At 37.9% G+C, this 22,655-nt stretch overlaps 1 protein-coding gene across 3 annotated transcripts in view; it reads right to left on the reverse strand.

The window, feature by feature from the left end:
• Window positions 1-22,655, reverse strand: part of atp2b2 (ATPase plasma membrane Ca2+ transporting 2) — a 95,551-nt gene that overhangs the window by 57,421 nt on the left and 15,475 nt on the right. For all 3 annotated transcript variants that reach the window (XM_030134290.1, XM_030134291.1, XM_030134292.1), the window contains exon 2: window positions 4,422-4,622. In XM_030134290.1, coding sequence (XP_029990150.1) covers window positions 4,422-4,622 — 201 coding nt within the window. The remainder of the gene's footprint in view (window positions 1-4,421; window positions 4,623-22,655) is intronic.

A 22,655-nucleotide genomic window follows, 5' to 3' on the forward strand; every position in this document is an offset into this window, starting at 1 on the left:
GGCCCCCTTCCTAAACATAGTGGATTTCTATGTCTAATGATAATGATCTCTTTATGTGTTGCAGGATTTTGTTTTGTTTCATGTATGTTTGATGGAGATTCAATTAAGAGCCTCCCCATTTAACTGCAGCCAAGCCATTTCATATGTAAATGAGTATCAAGTCATCCCACCACCTTCTATTTCTGGACCGTGGAGGCTTTTCTGACCTATTAATAAACAATAAAGCAGCAGTGTGATGTGTGTATGTGTGCTTTTCTTTGTCCACATGTGGCTGGTGTGTCGCATTTTTTTACACTTGAATGCAGCTGACTGTCGCCATCTGTTTATAAAAACTCTTACAGCTTTACGCTACGACCTTATGTGCACCTCTCTACATGTGCTCCTGCTCTGCTACACACACACAAATCCATTTGCTTTGTTTTTTTATCCATAGTGCTACACATTTATATTTCTCTGAATCGCTCTGCTATTGAAATCTATTCATATCTGCGGAAGTTTATGTGCAGATTTAGATTCATATATATTCATGTAATCCAGATATGAGATGCAACTTGCATATCGGCACCTTTTTTGCTGCAAATTAAAGGGAAGCCTGATTATGTAGTAATTTCAGATGGACACATTTATTAGCATAATAATTCCTTTGGCATTTCTCATTTATTTGGACTTGGAAATGCAGAGAAATAATTAATAAAGCAGCACCGAAGCACAGAAAGTATGCAAGGACATGTACTGTTCTTAACTGATGATCTTTCTTCTAATTTACCAATAGTACTACATGCCTATTTGGTGATTAGGACACTTAATACATGTGAAAGTCCAAAGTAAGGATCACATTTTTGTATATTGTACTAATCCTATTACCCTCCGTCCTCACCACAGGGTATTGTCACCAGTTTGTCGTCTGTCCGTCTGTAAGTGCAAAGACTTTGGCGTGGACTGAAGGCCGATGGTTTTCAAGTGCGGGCACCTTATGTTTCACTTAGCATTAGTTTCACACTGCAATTGTCATTATCATCATCTATATGGGCTGAATCTTCCTATATCACTATACTTGACATTGATTAGTCTGTAGATGACCGTGTGTCTGTCATCGGTACGGCAGGCAGCAGGTTCGTTTCAAAGAAGAAAAATGACGGAACCTATTAATTTCATATATATATATATATAGCTGCTGCAGATTCTTTATCTTCAGGTTGCACTGCTCTCCCATCTCCTCATATCGTATCCCTCTATCATCATCATCTCAGAAAATACATTCAAATTTTATGCATTATTATGTGTTTTTTTTTTTTTTTTTCAGGGTGACTTTTTATTACTTCTTTGTGCAGTATTTCTATTAAAACACGTTTCTTCCTCCTCTCCCCATGAGCTACCACGGCTCATTTCTCCTGGTTCTTTTTCTTCCTTTGTTTAATGGATGACGATAGCCTGCTGTAACTTCCTGTAATTGGTTCAAAAGTGTGAACTGATGAAAAAAAGTACTTTCACACTATAAATGAACTGAACCATGCTTTAGTGTGAGTGTCACCCATGGTCTTTTCAATCCAAGCTCCAATAGATTGATCCAGGCTGTGGTCAGAGCCATGTTTCAAACTGTTCAAGCCAAATGACTTTGGGGAGATAGTGGAGAAATCAACTTAAATCTGCGTATGACTTTCATCACCAATTTTTCATCAAATCTGTAAAATCTGAGTCATAGCCTAAGTATCACAAATCCATTAGTCTTTCCGTGATTATGCACCTGAATCACTTTCTTCTCAGTGAACAACTTCAGAGTGTCCTCCATCACAAGCAGTCCATTTGTTTACATAGCAAACCGATATGTCATTTGGGCCTTTTAGGAAATTTTGTTGCAAATTGCATTGTGGGAATGGGAATTTCATGCAGCCGCAGTATGGCCACAGCGGCAACAAACATGAAAACGGCTTCGTTGCTTCTTGCTGCTGCAGCCACGTGGAATTCCGAAAAGGCCAGAGTGATGATTTGGTTTCGCTTTTGGTTTGGTATGTAAACAAACAGACTACTTATGATGGAGTCAGCTTCAGAGTTGTTCACTGTGAGGGAAGTGATTCAGGTGCGTAATCACGGAAAGACTAACGGATTTGTGATACTTAGGCTGTACAGATCTGATAGGTTTTACAGATCTGATAAAAAAATGGTGACAAACATCATACGCAGCTTTAAGTTTATCTAAGGATTCTTCTAAAAGTGTCAAATCACCACCAAACAACAAAGTCCAATGTGTAAAATGTAGGGGTATTAAGAGGATCAAAATTGCAGACACGGAATATGCACTTTGCCAAAAAAAAAAGCCCTCACCTGGATTTAACTATGTATGAGTCTAACTGTATAATTACTGCAGTGATAAAAAACTGAAACAAGTTCTTTAACTGATACAGTTAGTAGCATCTCATTTCAGTTTGATAGCGAGCATAAAGATTAGACTGTGTTTCGATGGAAATAGGTCATGTGGTCTAATGAGTCCAGATTGACCCTGTTCAAGAGTGATGGGTGGATCAGGGTGAGAAGAGAGGTGGATGAAATGATTACCCATGATGCCTAGTGCCTACAGAACAAGCCCATGGGGGCAGTGTTATGATCTAGGGTTGATTCAGTTAGTCTGGTCATGTGTCCAGAAAATATACTGAATGACTAGTGGATTTTTATTCCAAGATGATAAAACCAGGATTCATCAGCCTCAAATTGTCAAGGAGTAGTTCAGGGGGCATGAGACATCATTTTTACACATGGATTAGACTCCACATCTGAACCCCTTTGGGAATCTGTGATAGAGACGACTTTACACATTCTGACTTTCCATCACCAATACAAGATGTTGGCCAAAAACTAATGCAACTATGGATGGAAATCAATGTTATGACATTGCATAAGCCAAGACAAATGTGTTGGGGACTGCAATATTGATAATATTCATATTCATTCTACAAAGGGAGAGGATATTACTTGACAGCAGCTCAGAATGAACTTTCTACACTCTTGTTTTCTCTTTTCTTTTTTTATAGGTGGCATCCAACAGTAAAATGCATTATTAATCCCGCCCCCGAAGGGGAGGCAAGGGGTATTGTTTTTGGTTTGGTTTGTTTGTTTGTTTGTTTGATTGTTAACACTCTAGCAGCAAAACTATTGGTTGAATTCATACCACATTGGGTTTAGATATTGCCAGTGACCCAGAATAGATCTGTTTACATTTTGGGAATAGTAGGTCAAAGTTAAAATTTTTTATGAATTTTTGAAATCTTTATTTTTCCCATTTACTTATAATGGGCCAAAATGTCAAATGTCTGTAGCAGAAAAGCAATTGGTTGACTTCACACCAAATTGGGTTTATAGATTTCCAGTGACCTAGAATAGATGTGATTACATTTTGGGAAAAGTAGGTCAAAGTTCCAATTTTTTATGAATTTCTGAAATCTTTTTTTCTCCCGTTTACTTACATAATGGGTGAAATTTCAAATGTCATCAATTTTATTTCAATATACTTCAAACTTGGCACATATATAGAGGCAATTGATATGCTGACATCAGCACACGCATAAACATGATGACATCATCTGGATCAATGCCAAAATAAGCTACAATACGTGCAGTATGGGGGCAGGGTTTGTTGTGCCTGGCACCACTTGTTATCACTTACTATATTTGCAGAGTTGACATCCTCTTAATTAAAAAAGACCAAGATGGACTAAACAAACACTGGCTCTAAAGAGGGCTTTCAAATATTTTGCATCCACTGGAGGAGAGGAAGTGCTCCACTGGTAATTCGTGATTAGGAAACCACACAAATAGAACAGTTTAAACTATTTCTTCCGTCATTTAGAAGACCTTTAAAATGATGACTGGTCCCATTGGTGGGGTGTAATTCCATTACTGTGATGATTGTGGGGCAATGAATGATGTTGCTGACTCAGCACCTTGTTATGATCTCTGTCTTCATTTCCTGTTTCACGGCTCACAGGGCTGATATATGGTCACTGGGAACTCAAGGTTATTTCTCTACTCAACACTTCATTAACCTTCCAGGCACCTTTCATACACACACTTGACACATTCAATAAGTGCAGGCATACACATATGCACACACATTCACACATGCACACAAAAATGACCTCAGTGCTCAATGAGTCACTTGACCTTTTGGAGCAGGTCACAAATAAAGTGTGACCTGCCTCACCAATTAAAAAAGTGTGTGCATACATGTAGGTGTGAGCGTGCCAGTAAAGTCACAGGAAGTGATGTCAGCGGGCCAATGCAATTATAGCCTTCTGCTGTCCAGTGCAATAGTAGAGATAGTGAAGATAACTGCTGCAGTGTGTGTTTGTGCCTGCGTGTCTGCTTCTGCATTGTGTGACAGGGATGATTTTTATGGGAAGTGATGTCACAGGAGCTGTTTGACTCACATTCTCCGCCGCTCTCTCCGGGAGGGTGGTAGAAGGAGAGGCCCAAGGAGATCAGGGCAGCGATCTCCAGAATGATGAGGGTGACATCCTGCAGGGCCTCCCATACCAGCTGCAGGAAGGTTTTTGGCTTCTTTGGAGGTATCAGGTTTTTTCCAAATATTTCTCTTCTCTTCTCCAGGTCAGCCTGAGTACCTGCAAGACCTGAAAGAGGAACACATGGAGTAGATTAGTCCGGTGGAGATCGTAGCTTAAGGTAAACAGATTTTTTTTTTTTATTTAATAACAATAGTTTGGAACAAAAAAAAATGATTGGATGAACCAATATTACACTCTAAATGACATCTAAGTCAATGCAATAAACATCGTAGATAAATATATAACTGTGGATGTTGGATCTATCATTTTCCATCAGACTGTAGTTGTAAAGAATAATGTAGCCATTGGTAACTATTTTACAAGTTCTGCTGATACTGATAGTGTATCAAATGTATAAGCAATGATTTTTTGCCAAAACCCATCATTTGATCTCTTTTTTTAGAATTATAACATATGTGTAATGTGCAGTATTACTGAAACTGTAAATTTAATAGCTATTGTAAGTATTTATTCTGCAGCTTTCAACAAGTTAACTTTAAGATTTTTTGAGGACTATGAATGCATTTACGATCCATTTCATGTCTCAATGAACCAAGGCCAGACACTAATGAATACCAAATAATACTGGGTAATAGCAAGTGTTTGGTGTGTGGTTTTTGTTTTTTTTTACTGCAGCTTTATATTTTTCTGACTTTTCATACATCAAATGTCATAAAACACCCTAATCCCAACAATTTCTGGCACAAAGTGTAGCAGAATTATTATTTTTTTCCTTTCAGTAGGCTTCAACTAACCACCGAAAGCAATGTTTAAGACATTTTCATTTTAGACTTTTTAAGGACCTGTGAAAGCCTTGCATACAGGTTCATACTGCAGGAACAAAATAATGACTTTCACCCCAAAAGTGGCAAAAAATAAATAAATCAGAAGACAGCTGGAAACTGTGCTCCTGCTACTGACTTTTTTTATGGAATGCAGATTTTCATCGAGCTCTAAGTTGTTTTTTGTTTTCTTTTAAATACTTGTTCTCACTCTCAGATCTCACATAACTAGCTCTAATTACCAGTTTGTGTCACGAGAGGCCATGGATCTGCATTCCTTATATTCTTCTGTTCAAGAGCTGAGGGCCGGTGTTACGACCTCATCCACCTCCTCATACACCACAGACTTACTGTATGTATAAATATCTTTCACTCTTTCATCAGAATAACTTCATGAAGGAAGCACAATTTACTGGAGATGATTTTCAAACAGTATTTTAATATTTTCATACATGTAAATGCTCACCTCAGATTTGACTTGTAGTTGTCATTTATTATTACAAAATGCCAGTCTTTTTTATTTTATTTTATATGTTTAAGCCAGTATTATGTTGATTATGGATGTAATTTATGTGATACAATTTGAGGTTTAAAGTTGATTTTACATCTCATGTGTGCATTTCATGGAATTGCATTATGCAGCCAACCAATTTCTGATAAAACAATTAATCACTGAATTACAAGCTGTTTTTTTTCATGTCTTTTTGTTAAAACTAGTAATAAATTTCTCCATCAGGCTACATTTTATTGGTTTGTACCAGGCTCCTTCTCAGTGAAGCACCGTTATCTGGCAGCTGAATGTACACGCAAGCAGAGTGTGTATGCACCATCTCTCTTTTCCTCTCGCTGTGTTTCTCCCTCCCTTACAACCACAGACATTACCACAGCATTATGTCATGCATGGTGCGTCACTGGGTCTCCCAGGAGTGGCACCAGATTGCACCTGATAACATTGCTGCAGCACGATGCTGATTCACATGTGAATGCATATGAATGTGAGATGACTTTAAAAATCTGCAGAAAATGACTGATGACCCACTTGTGAGCACATCTGCGTCGTCTGACTGCAGAGAGAGAGAGAAACAAAGGAGGATAACAGAGCTGTTGTGTGGGAGCAAATGTTGAGATACAGCACAAAAGGGGACGATACAGTAATGAAACTGGTTCCACTCGCTTGATGAAGAGAAAAGAAGTGAGGGAGAGGGAGAAGGAGAGGACAGAAGGAGGGCAGGCCGAAAAGAGAACAATTCCAAGCTCCTACGTAGGAGAATGCCCTGGTTACAATTAGATCAGTCTATAAATAGCCTCATTATCCATTCTCTTTTAATTGTCTCTGTGAGAAGACCTAGCATGCTCTTCCATTGATCTCCACAGCTCCCTGCCTCACATTACTCACAAACATGTTAGTGTGTGTGCATGTGTGTTTGTATGCGAGCATGGATCTGTGAGTCGTGACCACCAGCACGTGCTGGAAATGTGTGTGTGGGTAATAAGCCTGGCCAAGCATGCTTGCAGTTGCTTTCACTATGGTAAAACTGGAGCTCCCATAATCAGGCTTTAGCCAGTTACAGTTGGTTACTCACACACACAGTCAGACATAAATATTTGCACAGATGCACATTCCTTCATACGCATATTTAGTTTGTTTACAGCCTTTCTATGTTTTTAGGTAGGTTAGTTAGACAACATGTGCGGGATGTGCACGTATTTTTGCCACTCGTTCAAAAATACATACTGGTTGTGCAGAGGCAGGGGGAGCTACTGTAGCTCCAGCACACAAGCACCATTCTGCATTAGGGCAGCAATTGTTCCACATTAAATTACATTACGCCGTGTACCAAAACATTTCTGCTAAGTGACCACTGTATGACAGAGATTCAGTTCAGCATGACATTTAACCTTGTTAAATGTTTGAACTGTGTTCTCCTTGAAATCCCCTTGAGATATGAGCTATGTTGTAATCAATCTCCCTAATCATTAAATACTCATTGCTTCCTGGAAAATCCTCTGCTACATTAGCATTCCTTTCTGGAAAGCTGATTGCTGCTTACTGCAAAAGATTCATTCGCCAGATTATGAAATTTCTTAGAGTAAATACCGTCAGCCCACCTAACTGTTCTGGCAATGGATTGTGAAGAGGCAGCGAGAGGGCAGAGAAACAGTGGTGATACACAGATGAGTCACAGCAATCCCAGAAAGGACTAAGGGTGTTCACAGTGTCTGTACGGTGGAGTTCATTAGTTAGTATTGCAGAGTAAAATGCACATCATTAAATGAGGATATACAAAGGAACTCCTGCTGTAATGTGTAACTTATGATTACACAATACAGTTTCATTCCAAATGTTGTTCTAATTAATTCCAAACTGCAAAAGCTTTTGTGTGTTTGAGCCCCCACTGAAAAATGAGATGAGAGATTATACACAGTCATTAGCAATAGGTTTCAGCTTCTGTCTAGATCACCAGCTGATGGACTTAAAACAGTGGGCATCCTGGTGACTCAGCAGATTAAGGTAACAGCCATTTACTCTACCAGCAATACATCCTGTGTTTTAATCTTATTTATGAATTTGGTTGTATGCCATCAAATCACTCTCCCACACTTCCCACTGAATACCAGCTAATTAACAAACCCACTTTACTGTAAAGCACATTTGCTATAGTCAGTTGTGTGTACTGCAGAAGGCTGCTCTATTTTTCCTAAATGTACCATGAAAAAAACTGACTATTTTATTAACTGTGAACACTATGGATTAATTTCCTCTTTGAGTTATAGGCATCAAGGCGCTTAACACTAAAACTTCTTATAAAATCTAAGATAAAACATTCTGTCTAACAGTTTATCATAAAAAAAACATACTTTACAGTCAGTGATTATTGATTCTACTTTAATTGTAGTGTCTGTGTTGTGTCTCAACAGACTAAATTAAAATATTCAGATACTAGATATTCTAAAAGATGTAGATTATTTTTATTGGCATGATAAAAAAAAACATTTCAAAAGAACCATATTTCTTATCACTTAATTTTCTTCTTACAAGGTGACTGATGACATAATTATGTTAAGCATGGAAAATCTCCAGGCAATCTGAAAGGAAAGTAAATATTCAATTTCTCAGTGCCTCTGTTACACTTCCACTCTAAATTATGACCAGTAATGCACTAATCTGTCAAATGCACCTGCAGTGATTCAGATCTGCTTTGTCCAATGGCATCTAATCTAATATCCTGTTTCCAGGTAGAAAAGACAGGGATAAAAAAACAAAACAAAAAAAACCCAACAACTTCATGCCATCCTTGGTGCATAAGAGGAAATGGGATTTTTTTCACTAAGAGGGAACATGATGGCATATTTTAACAGTTGGCCCTTTTTTGTCTGTTACTAAAAATAGATCACCATGGAAACGCTATGCATCCCACTCGTTGAGTGGAAATACCCGCGACTCTGAACCTTGAAGAATGTGTGAATATGCAAAGAGTGTGTGTATATGTGAGTTTTGCATGTACGTGTGTCTCTGTCTGAAAGCGTAAGTGAGTGTGTACGAGTATGCAGACATGTGCCAGCAAAGATAATACAGCAAAGAACGTAGACATGCAATGACCTCTAAATGTCCTTGAAAAAATGACACGTCATTATAGAGCAGCAAATGAATTCAACATAAAAAATCATAAAAAGGACTATTTAAATGATGAACTGACCTGTACCTTTACTAACATGTCTGAGGACTTGATTTGAAGTCCTCCTGCATGTTTGCATGAACTTTCTCCCCTTGCACAATACTATGTGCCAGTGGCCAAAGCACGTCACCATGGCAACAAGGTTCTCTGATGATGATGATCATAATCATCATAACGATGCAAAATATTGATGCTTTTTTTCTGCAGAAAATCAATAGCTTCAACATGTATTCACATCTTTCACCATTTGAAAAGAGAGAGGGGGATGAAAAAGGAAGACAGAGCGCTGATGTGTGACTCAGAGAACACAAGAGAGCAAGAAAACGAGGGAGACAGGGACTGAAACGCAGAATGAGAGTAGGCTGGATGTAGAGTAACTCTATGAATAATAACCCATCAGCGGCTAAAAGGTGGATAATTATCATGCTCTTATTAAAAGATGGAGTGGTGCAGAAATGTGTCACAGTGTCCTTGAGAATGACCTCCATAATAATGACACCATTTTATGCCATGGAAAAGAAGTGATTTTTTTTTTTTTTTTTTTTTTGCTTTATGTCTTATTATGTCTAGTATGTGCATGTAAGATTATGATGTGTAAGCATTTAAATGTTAATGTAAGTAACTGTAAAAGGGTGAGAGTGAGGAAAATGAGGCAAAAAGAGGAATGTGTACAACTAAAAGAAAAATAAACAAAATGTAAACACAAAGACCTTTGTATGAGTCTCTTAAATGTGTGTTAGCTTGTTTGTTTGTAGGAAAAGGTGGGAAAATAGAGCTGCAAGCTGTGATGAAGCAGGGCAGAGTCTCCATGGCAACACGATGTGATCATGTTAAAAGCGTAGCCGTTAGCAAGTGACTGATGTGACTGATAGTAAGTTTCATGTCAACTGACCAAAGACTTGATGCAGCAAGGGCATAAACTCATGTCCTGTGTCATATGCCTTATATTTAGTCTGTCAAAGATGAATCCTGTTGAAAATTTAAATAAATAAATAAAAATGCAATGATATGTTTAGTGAGAATGCATTTGTGGATATCTGTTTGATTAAATCCGATCTGGTTTTGCTCGACACAGTAGGTCATGATGTGAGGACATTATCAGACAAAGTCACTCTTATCAGGTCAATATAAATGATATTAAAGACACATCTTTAATCACTATTTATTTATTATTTCCTTTCACATCACTGGTTTGGTGTGAAAACATCAAATAGTTGCTGAGGTAAGATTTAAGTCCCTTATTTGATGGGCTTTAAAAGGACAAACAAAAATCTATTTGTGAGGTTTATGCCACATTTCCACTACGTGGTACCAGCTCAACTCGACTCGACTCGGCCTTTTTGTGTTTCCATTACGTAAAAGAACCTGGAATCTGGTACCCAGTACTACTTTTTTAATACTTGCTCAGCTGGTGTTCCAAAAGAGGTGAAGAGATACTAAAATGTGATGTGTAAACGCTGCAGATCACTGATTGGTCAGAGAGTTGTCTCTGCGTCATTGTGTCATCAATGCGTGACAAAGCATAAAAAAAAAAAAACGATTTGGAAGTTTAGTGTAAATATACCAGTAGGCTAATCCATGATGACAGCCCGCAAAACGAAACCGTGGTCGGTCGAGGAGGTTCTGACATTTCTGTCCTTGGAAGCCGATGAAAAGATTCAGCGTGAGCTTGACAGGGCAACACGCAACAGTTTATCAGCAACTCTCTGAGCAGACGTCAGAGAAGTACTCTAAAGTCGGTAGTACCCTTTAATAGAAATTGTCTCCAGGAATAGTACCTCGTACCCAAGGCGAGTCGAACTAGTACCACGTAGTGGAAACGTGGCATTAATGTGAATATAATCTGTAATAAACTGGAATGAAAATCACACAAAAGTTGACATATCTCAGCACCAGAAATCTAATTTATTTTAAAGTCTTTTAAAATCTACTCATTACATGGAATTTATGGCAGAATAAGTGTAAGACCATTATGTGTGTATTAGATATCATTATCAACATTTCTGTGACAGAAACACAACTACATCACATGGATCAACTGTAACCCTATAAAATCTTTTCTGATTACATTTTGTGTTTATTGGCTCCAAAAATTACATATTAATATATTAAAAGAAAGGAAGAGGGCAGACCTTTGTCGATTACTTGAACCAGTTACTAAATGAAAGTTAAATCTCACCTCCCCTTCCCTGTTTAAGAGGAGGGTTCTGCAGAATTACCGTGGTATCGTGTCGTCTGTTGTTGGCTCAGCTCTACAGATTGGCCTTTTTGCTCATCGTGCTTTGTGGTTTTGCATGCACTGATTCTCTGTACACTCCATACACTAACAGCAGTGGGCACCGCAGGAGACGGGCTCTGCGCCTGTGAGGACGGACTGATGTGACATATCTTCAGTGTAGTAACACGCATGCAATCTTACGCTTTTATCTACAGACCATTGAGCAGTCGGATTGTCACAGGCCAAACATGCAGGCAGACATACTGCACTTTAGATAACCTAGTGACAAAACACTCTTGATCTCTCTTTCTGAGCTGGTGTAGGGTCACATAAACCCACTTATACACACACACTGGCAAATATCTATCATTTATTCCCATTTGGACAGTCCTATCTAAAAGGTAATGGACCAGAAAGTGACACTCAGTAGTGTTTGACAGCATATTCTGTCATGACTGAATCATATGTGTGTGTTTATGCTCATGTGATTGCATGACACCATATTACAGCCTATTACAGTATGATTGCACTTATGTGGACAAACAGCTCATTATTCCAGCAAGACTAGTTTATTGCACTGAACTGAAGAAAAATAAATTCAGGAAACCGGATCAATGGGAGATTTTAGTACCCTGCCCCTCCGAAGGGGAGGCAAGGGGTATTGTTTTGGTTTGTTTGTTAACACTCCAGCAGCAAAACTATTGGCTGAATTTATACCAAACTGGGTTTATAGATTGCCAGTGACCCAGAATAGATCTGATAAAATTTTAGGAACAGTTGGTCAAAGTTAAAATTTTTTATGAATTTTTAATGTTTTTTTTTTCCTATTTACTTATAATGGGTGAAATGTCAAATGTCTGTAGCAGAAAAAAAAACTATTAGTTGAATTCATACCAAATTGGGCTTATAGATTGGTAGTGACCCAGAATACTTGTCATTACATTTTGGGAAACATATGTCAAAGTTTACATTTTTCATGAATTTCTTAAATCTCTTTTTTTCCCCATTTATTTTTAAATGGGGGAAATTTCAAATGTCTATAAAAACATCAATTTTGTTTCAATTTGCTTCAAACTTGACACATATATAGAGGCAACTGATATGCTGACATCAGCACATGCATAGACATGATGACATCAGCTGGATCGATGCCAAAATAAGCTACATTACGGGCAAGGGGCGGGGTTTGTTGTGCCTGGCACCACTTGTTTTTCATTTGGCGCCAACAAACATAGAGCTCCAAGGTGTTCATGGTTACTGCTTTTACAAACAGACTACTTAGGACTTGTCTAAAATTTAGCACACATCTGCTAAAAAGCTTAAAGTGGCTGTAAGTGTAAGAACCTTCAGAGAATTATAAAAGAATCTGCAGCTCTCCTTAGCCTTACCGAGCTCTATAGCAATTTTCAGCTCAAGAAATTTTAAGCTGTATAATCCACAAATCTTGTTTTGTTTGTTTTGTTTTTTTCATTCTGTTAGTCACCTCATAGATTTACTTTTTTTTGCCCCTAAAACCCACTTTAAACTGGATGCAGAGCACCAAACAGCAGTCATACAGCAAAAATTGCACTAAAATATCAGGCATTTGATGTATGAGAAAGCAACTAACACTCACTAGTTCAATTTTGTATTTGTTTCTGCCACTTAATACGGTCATCAGTACTGATATCGCATTGAAATATTTTATTTTATTTTTGTAAGATGACCACTAAACAACTCAATGCCATGTGTATTTTTTTTTAGAATTAGAATCAGAATCACATGCCTTTATTGTTATTGCAAGTACCACACAAAACACAATTTCAAGTCTCATCAAAAACAGGAGCTGAGTCTCACACACATACATGAAACAACCACACAGACACCCAAGATGAGGTAAAATAAGCTAAATTTATAAAGTGGATTATGGAGTGGATATGATGGCATGGTAAAATTGTAATGAATTTTATCATAAGAGAATCATGTCCCCCTAATCATCTCCTAATACTCTCATGGCAGATAGATCATGATAATAACAGAATAAAATTTAAAAAAGGAAAGTAAAAAAGTGAAAATGCTTGGTGCAATTTAATGCAGCCAAAGATATTTAGTTTATCATCAGATAATGCAATTTGCAGAAATTTCTGAAGGCATAACTAGCAAAATTCTGCTGTTTTTGCTTGAAATAAATGACTGCAGAGTAATTTTTGATTCTATGTTTTCCCTCCAACTTGTTGAATCTCTAATTATGACAAGTCTTTGATTGCACATAAGCTTCTGTAGAAAGGTGCAAATTTCGCAGCAATTCTTTAGTCTGCAAAAAAAAAAAAAAAAAAAAAAATGAAATGGTTACAGCAATGATGAAAATAAAAAAAAATCCAAATGTGTGTGAGCGTGTGTGTGTGTGTGTGTGTGTGTGTGTGTGTGTGTCTGTGGGGGCAGCTGTACAAGTGGGTGAGTTTTGCTGTCAGGCACTGTGCTGTATGAGTCTGACTCATGCGAGAGATGGGGTGAGAGAACACAGCTCACAGCTCTGTTTCACTCACACACACATATCACTCCACAGGCTAACTGATTATTACTTAGTAGTCCTACTTTGCAGTCCATATCACCATAAGTGCTAAGAAATTTATAAAGAAACAACTGGATGAAGATGGTTGTGTAAGTGATTTCTTCAGGTCTGAAGACCGAATAATGCATCCCACACTCATTTTAAAAGCTATTATGCTCTGACCCAGAGTACACGGGCTCTTTAGTTTCTATGACGATACTTCATGTCGTTTTTTTTAATTTCCAAACGTTGTTGGAAAAAAAGCGGCAATTATGTAATCTTATGCAAGAAAAACAGGCCTCCGCAATTACAAAACAACAAAAACCCATAGTTGTGATGAAAGCTGCTCATATCAAGGAATCTGAATACCCCAAGGTTTGATTTAAACCTCGTCAGAATCTTTTTTGGAGGCCTGAGAACCAGCACTACCTACAAGGGAAAAGATTTATTATTATTATTATTATTATTATTATTATTATTATTATTATTATTATTATTATTATCCCTCCGATATCCGGGTGCGCCTTTTAGTCACACTTTGCACTTCGTGTTAAAAAACTCCATATTTTTTTTTCACAATTTAAATAAGGTTAGAATTCAAAAGCTGTTCATTTTTGCATGAGCTTTAAAATTCTGGCCACCAACTAAAATTTGCACATTGTAAACAAAAGAAAATTACAAGACTAGCATCTGTCTGCCAAGTGTGCCTAAAACACACTATTTCTTCCATTTGATATGTATGATTAGGGCTGACCTGGATTTACAAAAATAAAATCAAATTACAGAAAAATAAATCATTATATAATATTTAATTGTTTGATTTGTAGGTGTGCATTTTACGCACACTTGGTGACAGATGCTAGTATTTTTGAACATTTCACCTAGTGCCAAAAATAATAATGTAAATTAACCAGTGTTGGAGTTAATCATTGACATATGCCAGGCTGCAAAAATCAAATAATATGTGATCCACTTTTTATGTAGTATATTGAAAAAAACATTTTTTTGTGTGTTTTTTGCATCCAAAAAAAAAAAGGTTAGTTTACATTACACACACGGCCTTTAAAGGGTTAAAAAAATGTGACAATTATTGAGTATTTCGTATTTTTATTTACGGCTCAAGTTGGTGAAATAGAAAAAAGTGTAAAAGAATTAAAAACAAACTGTATGAACATTTTTTTTGTCATTATTCCACAAGTGTGCCAAAAAGGCACACTTGATGCTTAGTAAGGGCCTTGCTGGACAGGATACCGGAGGGTTATTATTATTATTATTATTATTATTATTATTATTATTATTATTATTATTATTATTATTATTTATCTTTATTTAAACATGAACATTACACTTATTCACTTGGAAGAAAGTGTCGCATATACATTAAGTTTCATGCAACGGTTCTTTAATGAGTGAAAATTAATAAAAGCGCAATGTTGGTTTGCGCATATATAACATTAGTTTTTCATGTGTCAGTGATTTTGTCCAGTATTCATTAGCACAAATATTCATTGCATCAAACATGCACTGTTAATTTCTCCATAAACTGCCTGATTAAGTGATGTGTTTCTATGTGGGTTTTAATAAATTGTGGCAAACACTCGTGAAGCTGTGGAGGTTCTTACTTGGAATGGAGTTGTGACCAGAATCACTCACTCCTGCTGTGCATACAAGCATGGATCAGGGTCTAAATGCCTTGTTTTGCCCTGATAAAATCTATAATATAACACACTAGTCAAAATGTCTAGTATTTATGCTCTTATAAAACATTTAGACTCTGTGCTTAAATGAAATCAGCAATATGATTATGGTTTAATTATCTTAACATTTCAGGAATATGCCAAAGATACCATTCAAAAGGTCACTGCCCACTTTGGCTGTGAAGTGACAGTAGCTCTTATTGATGCCAAGTGCACATGATGAGATGTGGTAGTGGCTGTGATAATGGTGCTCCATGGTTATGGGGGTTTAACTTTTGTAACAGCTTGCAAAGTGTCTATTTATGAATCAGCAAGCTTTACCCCAACTGGGCTACGCTGGCTGAAACTGCCTGTGCTCTGTCCATGTCAAATGTGCCAGCAGACTGAGAGGGTTTCTCTAGAGGAGGAGAAAATGACACACTGGACATGTTTGACACGTTTCAAGTCAGCAGTACAAGACCTCGAAATAAAATAGAAGTAGTGGCTAAAGTTGCTTTTTCTGGACAAATGCTTATTTCTTAGCCTACTGTTCATTTTAAGTTTTGCTTACTGATTCTGTCATCAGCCTCTAAGTCACACCAAATTTACTTTAAACTATTACTGAATCATCAACGCTAAGTTTCAATATTTGTCGGATAAAATGAATTCTGTCTTTCTTGACACCAGAGCAGAAACCAGAAGAGCAGTGTTGTATAGTAATGAAGTAATAATACAGTACTCCACTACTAGTATGTTTTGGGAGAATTTGTACTTTACTGAGTATTTTTTATTTTGTTTACTTTTACTTCACTACATTTCCTAACTCAATTGCATACTTCTACTCTACTTCTACTCTGATACATTTTTAATGCACAGTGTTGTTACTTGTTGCATAAAATAAATGAAAGGAAATTTGGTGTTTTCACCGCTGACATTACCGGTGACTGCAACAAAGCAAGAAGCTGATTTGTCTTTAGGCCTAATCGTGTAATGCGCATGTGCAAACAACGGCCCACACTCTACCTGTCAGCAATCTGTGGATGTGAGCAGCGTAATATTCAAAATTCTGACTGCCTTTGGTTGTTATTAACATTTACTTGTACTTTTGCTTTCATTACTTGAGTACATTTAATTATAGCTGACTTGATATTAGTGCCGCACTGTAAAAATGACTGTAGAATTAACACCAAAAAGTTGTAAAATTGCAACATAAAAAAACTGTAAGTGACAATACAATGCAAAGTTGTTTATTTGAAAAGATTTTTGTGTTAACGATTGAATTAAATATAGCTGTAGTTTTTACAGGAAGAGTATGTGAACAAAACCAGATTTGGATGTAGAAATGATGTATTTCTATTGTTTTTAGAAAATAAAACTGTAAATTGAAAAAAAATGTGGGGCCGTTTAAACTGCAAGACCATAATGTTGAAATAACGGCATAGTTGCTTTTTTTTTTTAAATAAAAAAGTTATAAAAAAGTAAACATTTAACAATTTAACATTTGAAATTTGTAAATTAATGGGTTGGTAGAGCTGGTAGAGCAGCTTGTCCAATAACCAAAGGGTTGGTAGTTCGAATCCTGGCTCCAACTGTCCATATGTCAAAGTGTCCAAGGAAGACACTGAAGCCTAAATTGCTCCCTGTTGGACCTGGTGGTTTTGGAAAGTGCTTTGGACACCATGAAGGTGTATAAAATGTGTTAAATAAGTGCAGTCCATTTACCATTGAAATCCAGTGTTAAATATACAAAATGTTAAATCTACATGTTACTCCGTAAATATGTTTACAGTTGGATGTGTTTTTTATAGTATTGTTCTGGTAACCGCAGCTGCCAGTTTTTTTCAGTAAAAACAACAGGATTTTTTTTACAGTGTGTCTTACAATTACAATTTTTCATCAGATTAATCACAGGGTTGCTGTGGATTAATTTGATTACTCAAGATTAAATATCATTCATTTTTAATCTATATTAATCATGATTCATTTTGCATGAGCAAACAGACTAAAGAAAGAAGGGAATACATACGCACTTAACATGTTGGTCACAAGCTGTGTGATGCGTTAGCTGAAGTGCTAGCAGAATCCGCGACTAACGTATGTGGTATTTTAAGATGGAAGTGCCTCGGTGAAAAGAAAACGCCTTCCTTCAGAGTGTGTATAATACTTTAAGTCGGTCAACTGTTGCGTCTTGTTTTTTGTTTTTTTGTCCTCATATTTCCATCCAGAGGGCCAACATGCTGTTTAGTGTCTTCCATCTTTATGGGTTGGTTCTGCTGCCTGTCATTACCGGATCAACTGCCCATTTGTTCATGTGTGACGCTAACTCTAGGACAAACTGCCCAAAATGCATTGCCAGAGATGTTCAGAGTCATTCTGTGCTGCAGATGGGTTAATTGCATTAAAATTTTTAATCAGATGAATCATGATGATGGATTAATTTGTGTTAATGTATTAATTTTGACAGCCCTACTTGATATACTTAAATACAGTAAATACTGGATACTTAAAGACTTTAACTTAAGTAGCACTTCAACTTCTGCCAAAGTCATTTTTTGGTAGGATAGCTGTACTTCTACTCAAGTGGGACTTTCCACGACTTTCCACAACACTGCAGAAGAGAAAACCCTGGCACGAAAGTATAAAAATGTCCTTCAATCCAGTGCATGTGATAAAAAGTGACAAACAATGGAGACAAAAAAAAAAAAAGTGTCCCATCCTCTTGAATTTATTAGTCATTATGTGTATTTGTTCCACCCTCTGAGCCTCAAACACTGTAATATTAGCTGGCCCGACTGCCCTAGATGTGGACACAACATTAATGAGACATCTGTTTACAGCTTCTGTGAGGTATGTGTGTGTGTCTGTGTGTGTGTGTGTGTGTGTGTGTGTGTGTGTGTGTGTGTGGCAGAGAGAGGAAAAGAGAAAGTGAGAGTGTGTTTAGACACAACTGCTTAGTGATTAGGGCAAAGTGTAATAGGGTCAGAAACTTCATCCTGTAATTCCAGACCGTTCAACCATTCATTCAATCAATCAATCTACACATGCATCTCTGGATTCCTCCATTCATCCATCATTACTTTGTCATGTCACTTCTTCGATCATAAAATTTCAATCTAGCCTTTATGTATATTGAAGAAATGTCATTAGTATCAAATATTTACTGAAGTGACACTGTGATGAATAACCAGAGTGTGCGCTCTTTTTTATCATCTGACAGGTCTCACTATATCTTTTACACACACATGCATAAATGAACAAACACACCTGTTTCCTATGTCCTCTCACGTGTGACAGGACTGTCAATGCATTTATAAAGAGATAGTGGTCTGGTTGACTGTAGGAATACGCTATAAGGATACAGAAACCGAGCTAGAAAAGATTAGGCTACAAATTGCTTCACAAATACAAATATCATGTAATCTAAGATGATATAATTTGAATAAATCAACAGTAAACTTAGAGGACAGTGTTTTTTCTGATGCACTTTGCAGAAGAAAATCAATATTTGCAATGTTTTATTTAAAGAAACCATGACACGGGTTCTGGCACTGTGGTTTAAGTCAACCATGCCGATTAGGAGCTGTTCCATTTTTCCTCATGTCCACACACACAGACACACACAAACCAGCAACCTCCCCTTGGGAGTGAAAAGGGAGAGCATCCAGGGCCAAGAGGCTGAAAGGGAGAGTGACAGTGGTCTATCTCCTGTCTCCCATCTGGGTGTCAGTCTCTGGTTTCGCCCAGGGGCTCAGATAAGCTCTGGACACAATAGGGACAGCTATTAAAATTCAAACTACCTTCGAGAGTCATGAAATAGTCATGACAGGTAAGGGAAATCTACACACTCTAACGTGCCCTGTATTGTCTGTCTGCTTGGAACTGCAGGGAAAAGGCACCGTTTGGGAGATAATGATACCAACTGAATTAAAACACCGAAACATTTAAAAGTCCAATTCAGAGTTATAGGAACAACATATCATATACAATAATAATATCTGCTATAATTATTACATAAAATCTGTAAAATCAAACACCTCATTTCGCACACAGTAACCATAATAGCTGGCTAACGCAGATGCTAGATAGAGGAAAAAGTATTGATCTATGCTTGGGCTATGCAGAGATTTTGACTGAACTATTATATGACAGAGCTGATGAAACGCCATCCAAAAAGTTCCATCTGCTGCACAAATGGATGCCTCTCCCTTAAATATTCCTGACATGGAACAGATGTACCTACACGGCATTAAACACGATTGATTTTTCCACATGCAGCTAATCCGAGGTTTGTCATTTAGTGCTGGCAAGGTTATATTTACAAAATGTACTGTGATAAAAGCCTATCTGTGATAGACAGGCAGACAGACTATTCTTTCACTATAAGAATTTATTTATTTTTTAAATTTATTTTCATTATGTATTAATCTGTGGATTATTTGTTCTGGTGACAAACATCTACATCAGCAGAATCTCTCATATTGGTATATGCACATGTGAAGTATTAGACTTAAGGTAAGTAATGGACAGTACTTAAAACCTTACTAACTATGCAGAATATATGGACTCAATGGAAGAGAAGGTGCAGAATAGCAGAAGCTTGAATGATGTGTTTGCACATTTAGGGATAGGCAGTGTCGGATTTTGGTGCTTTGATCCTGTGCCCTTGGGTAAGTGTGACTATCTCTGTAGCAGTATCCCTATTCCCTAAGGCAAGACTAAACAGGCTTAGTTTCTTTTCAATTATGCCTTTGGGCAAGGCATGGCAGAATTTCCTCAAGTCTTGGGTGTTTCTTTGCAGAAGGCACATTTTGAAAGCTCAGTAGACAAGACAGTATCCATTTAAGGTTCCTGCTTCTCTTTCCAACCACTGGTTTGCTGACTTATTCTCCTCTACAGTATGTGTAAGATGCAAGTTGTCATCTTTGCTGTGCCCTTAAGCAAGGCAGGGCGGGATCTGGTCCAAAACTGCATCTGTTCATGTGCCCTTGAGAGGGAAATGCTGTCTGTCTGTGTTGGCAGCAGTGGTACCACCCTTGCTCTGCCCCGCAGCGGGAGAAGATAGAGGAGAGAGGTCAAATCAGGAAAAGAGCTGACATGGAGAGAAAACAAGCCGGTTATAGCCTGGGACTCTGCATATCCAGCTAAAAGCAAAGCCACGCTTGTCAACTTGCTATCCATACTACTGGCTTCAAGCAGCCGGTTCGGATTCGGGACATTTTATATGACACGAAGTTGATGTAGATATATGGCAGCAACCTGGGGGCAGAAAAGCATTTGGAGATGTCAGTTTCCAGCACTGTATTTTTGCACCACTCACTTTTTTGGGAAAGCCGGAACAAAAGTAATGAGGAACTGGAGAAGAGTTACAGGTCCAACCATCAGTGTGAAGTATGAAAAAAGTAAACTTTGAACAACTATGAAAAGACCAGATTAATGTCTGTCCTACGCAGCCAGTTTTCACTATTGCAGCAGTGATAAAATCAAAGCAAAGATAGATCAAATGTGCCTCTGGAAACTATAAAATGACTAACTACAGCATTTGTTTATGAGTGTTTCATTTACTGTATGTGTAGTGTAGACCAGCCTCTACTCTATAGCGTACTCTCACATGGGCAGACATACTGTATGCTGCTGTGAGTCAGCACCAGGCTCCATGAGAACAGGCCAATAGAGTCTGGTTTTTGGCATCTGTCCTCTTAATTCAGTCAGGCATCTCTTGGGACAGCTGACTTCACTGCCGGCCATGCCCAGTGTCTCTGTGTGTGCTGTGGACATATCTGTCTGTCTGACAGCGTCTCCAACAAGCTTGGGTTTATTCAGGGAAACTTCTCACTGCCTCAATAAAACAAAGTAGTGCATTATATACAGTATAAGTACATTCTGAATTATTTATCTATGTTATTGCTTACTTGTTTTGCTGTTTGACTTGACCAGCAACTTTCAACACTAGACTGCACAGTCATTTATTTCTGGTATACGGTGTTGGGCAGTAGCGCTAGGAACTTACTACAGTTTTCAGTAGCTTGACGGTAACGTCACTATTTCCTGAATCAAGTAAAGTTTCAGTAGCTTAACTCTTTTATTGATCAAGTAGCGGTAACGACCACAGACGCTATTTTTATATGGCTTAACACAGAGGAGAAGCAGTTTGTAGACTAGAAAATATAATTATACAATTCACAACACAAGCACTCAAGATTGTTCGGAATGGGTCACACACACTGTCTGCACAGGACTCACTATAAACCAGGAGTTTCACTCAGAGTGGGCGTGTCTTACTGGAACGTCTTCATGCACATTCTTGGAAGCGCCGTGCCTGCGCTTGTGGACAGCATAGCACAATCTGGGCAGTGATGGAGCTTTTCCCACTTCCTGTTCCCCGACATCCTACTGTGTCATTGCTAGTGGTACCAGTGAGCGGACAGCAGATAGGGTATGGAGCGGACCAGGTGCCTCATGTGGGGATGAGTTTTCATGGCAGAGTTGGAAATAGGACCCGCACCGTGCACCTGTCAGATGTTGGTCAGATGACGGCGTTCACTTAAATGCAGACATAACCGGTGTTCTGCAGAACATCCGATGGTTGTTGGCTCAGGTATGTGGACGATGATCACCACAAAGGCTCTTTTCAGAGCCGCAAAACCCACAGTAAAGAGCACTACAGCCAGCCCCCTCTTAAAAATAACTTAGACTTCTGCTAAATAAACTCAACCACACTGCTCACTGTGACAATATTTTTTCCAAATAAAAATAGGAAATGCGCAATTATCTTACAACTATGACAATAAAGTTACTTTTTTTAGAACAACAAACAAATTTTGGTACCACAGGTAGGGATGGGAGTCAAGAACTGGTTCTTTTTAAGAACCGGATCCCAGTAGCTTGATTCCTTGGAATCGTTTGCCTGCCTCCTTAACGATTCTGCTTATCGATTCTACCTTCATTGTGCATGCGTGATGATGTCACACATACGCTGCATTGTTTTGGTCAGAACGTAGCCAACATGGCATTGAGGCAGAAACGATCTAAAAAGACGACACCAGGTCCACTTACTTGGAACACTTGCAAAGCTTCCATGTCTTCAAAAGGGTGGAATCCCTCCAATATGCTCAAACATTTGTCCACAGCATGTGAATCATTTACAGGAATGTCACATATTTGATACTCTACTTAGCGACATTTGTGAATGTAGCGGCAGAGTGAGTGCCGGGCCCAG

This window comes from Sphaeramia orbicularis, chromosome 5, assembly GCF_902148855.1.
Source record: "Sphaeramia orbicularis chromosome 5, fSphaOr1.1, whole genome shotgun sequence".
Taxonomy (NCBI): Eukaryota; Metazoa; Chordata; class Actinopteri; order Kurtiformes; family Apogonidae; genus Sphaeramia; species Sphaeramia orbicularis.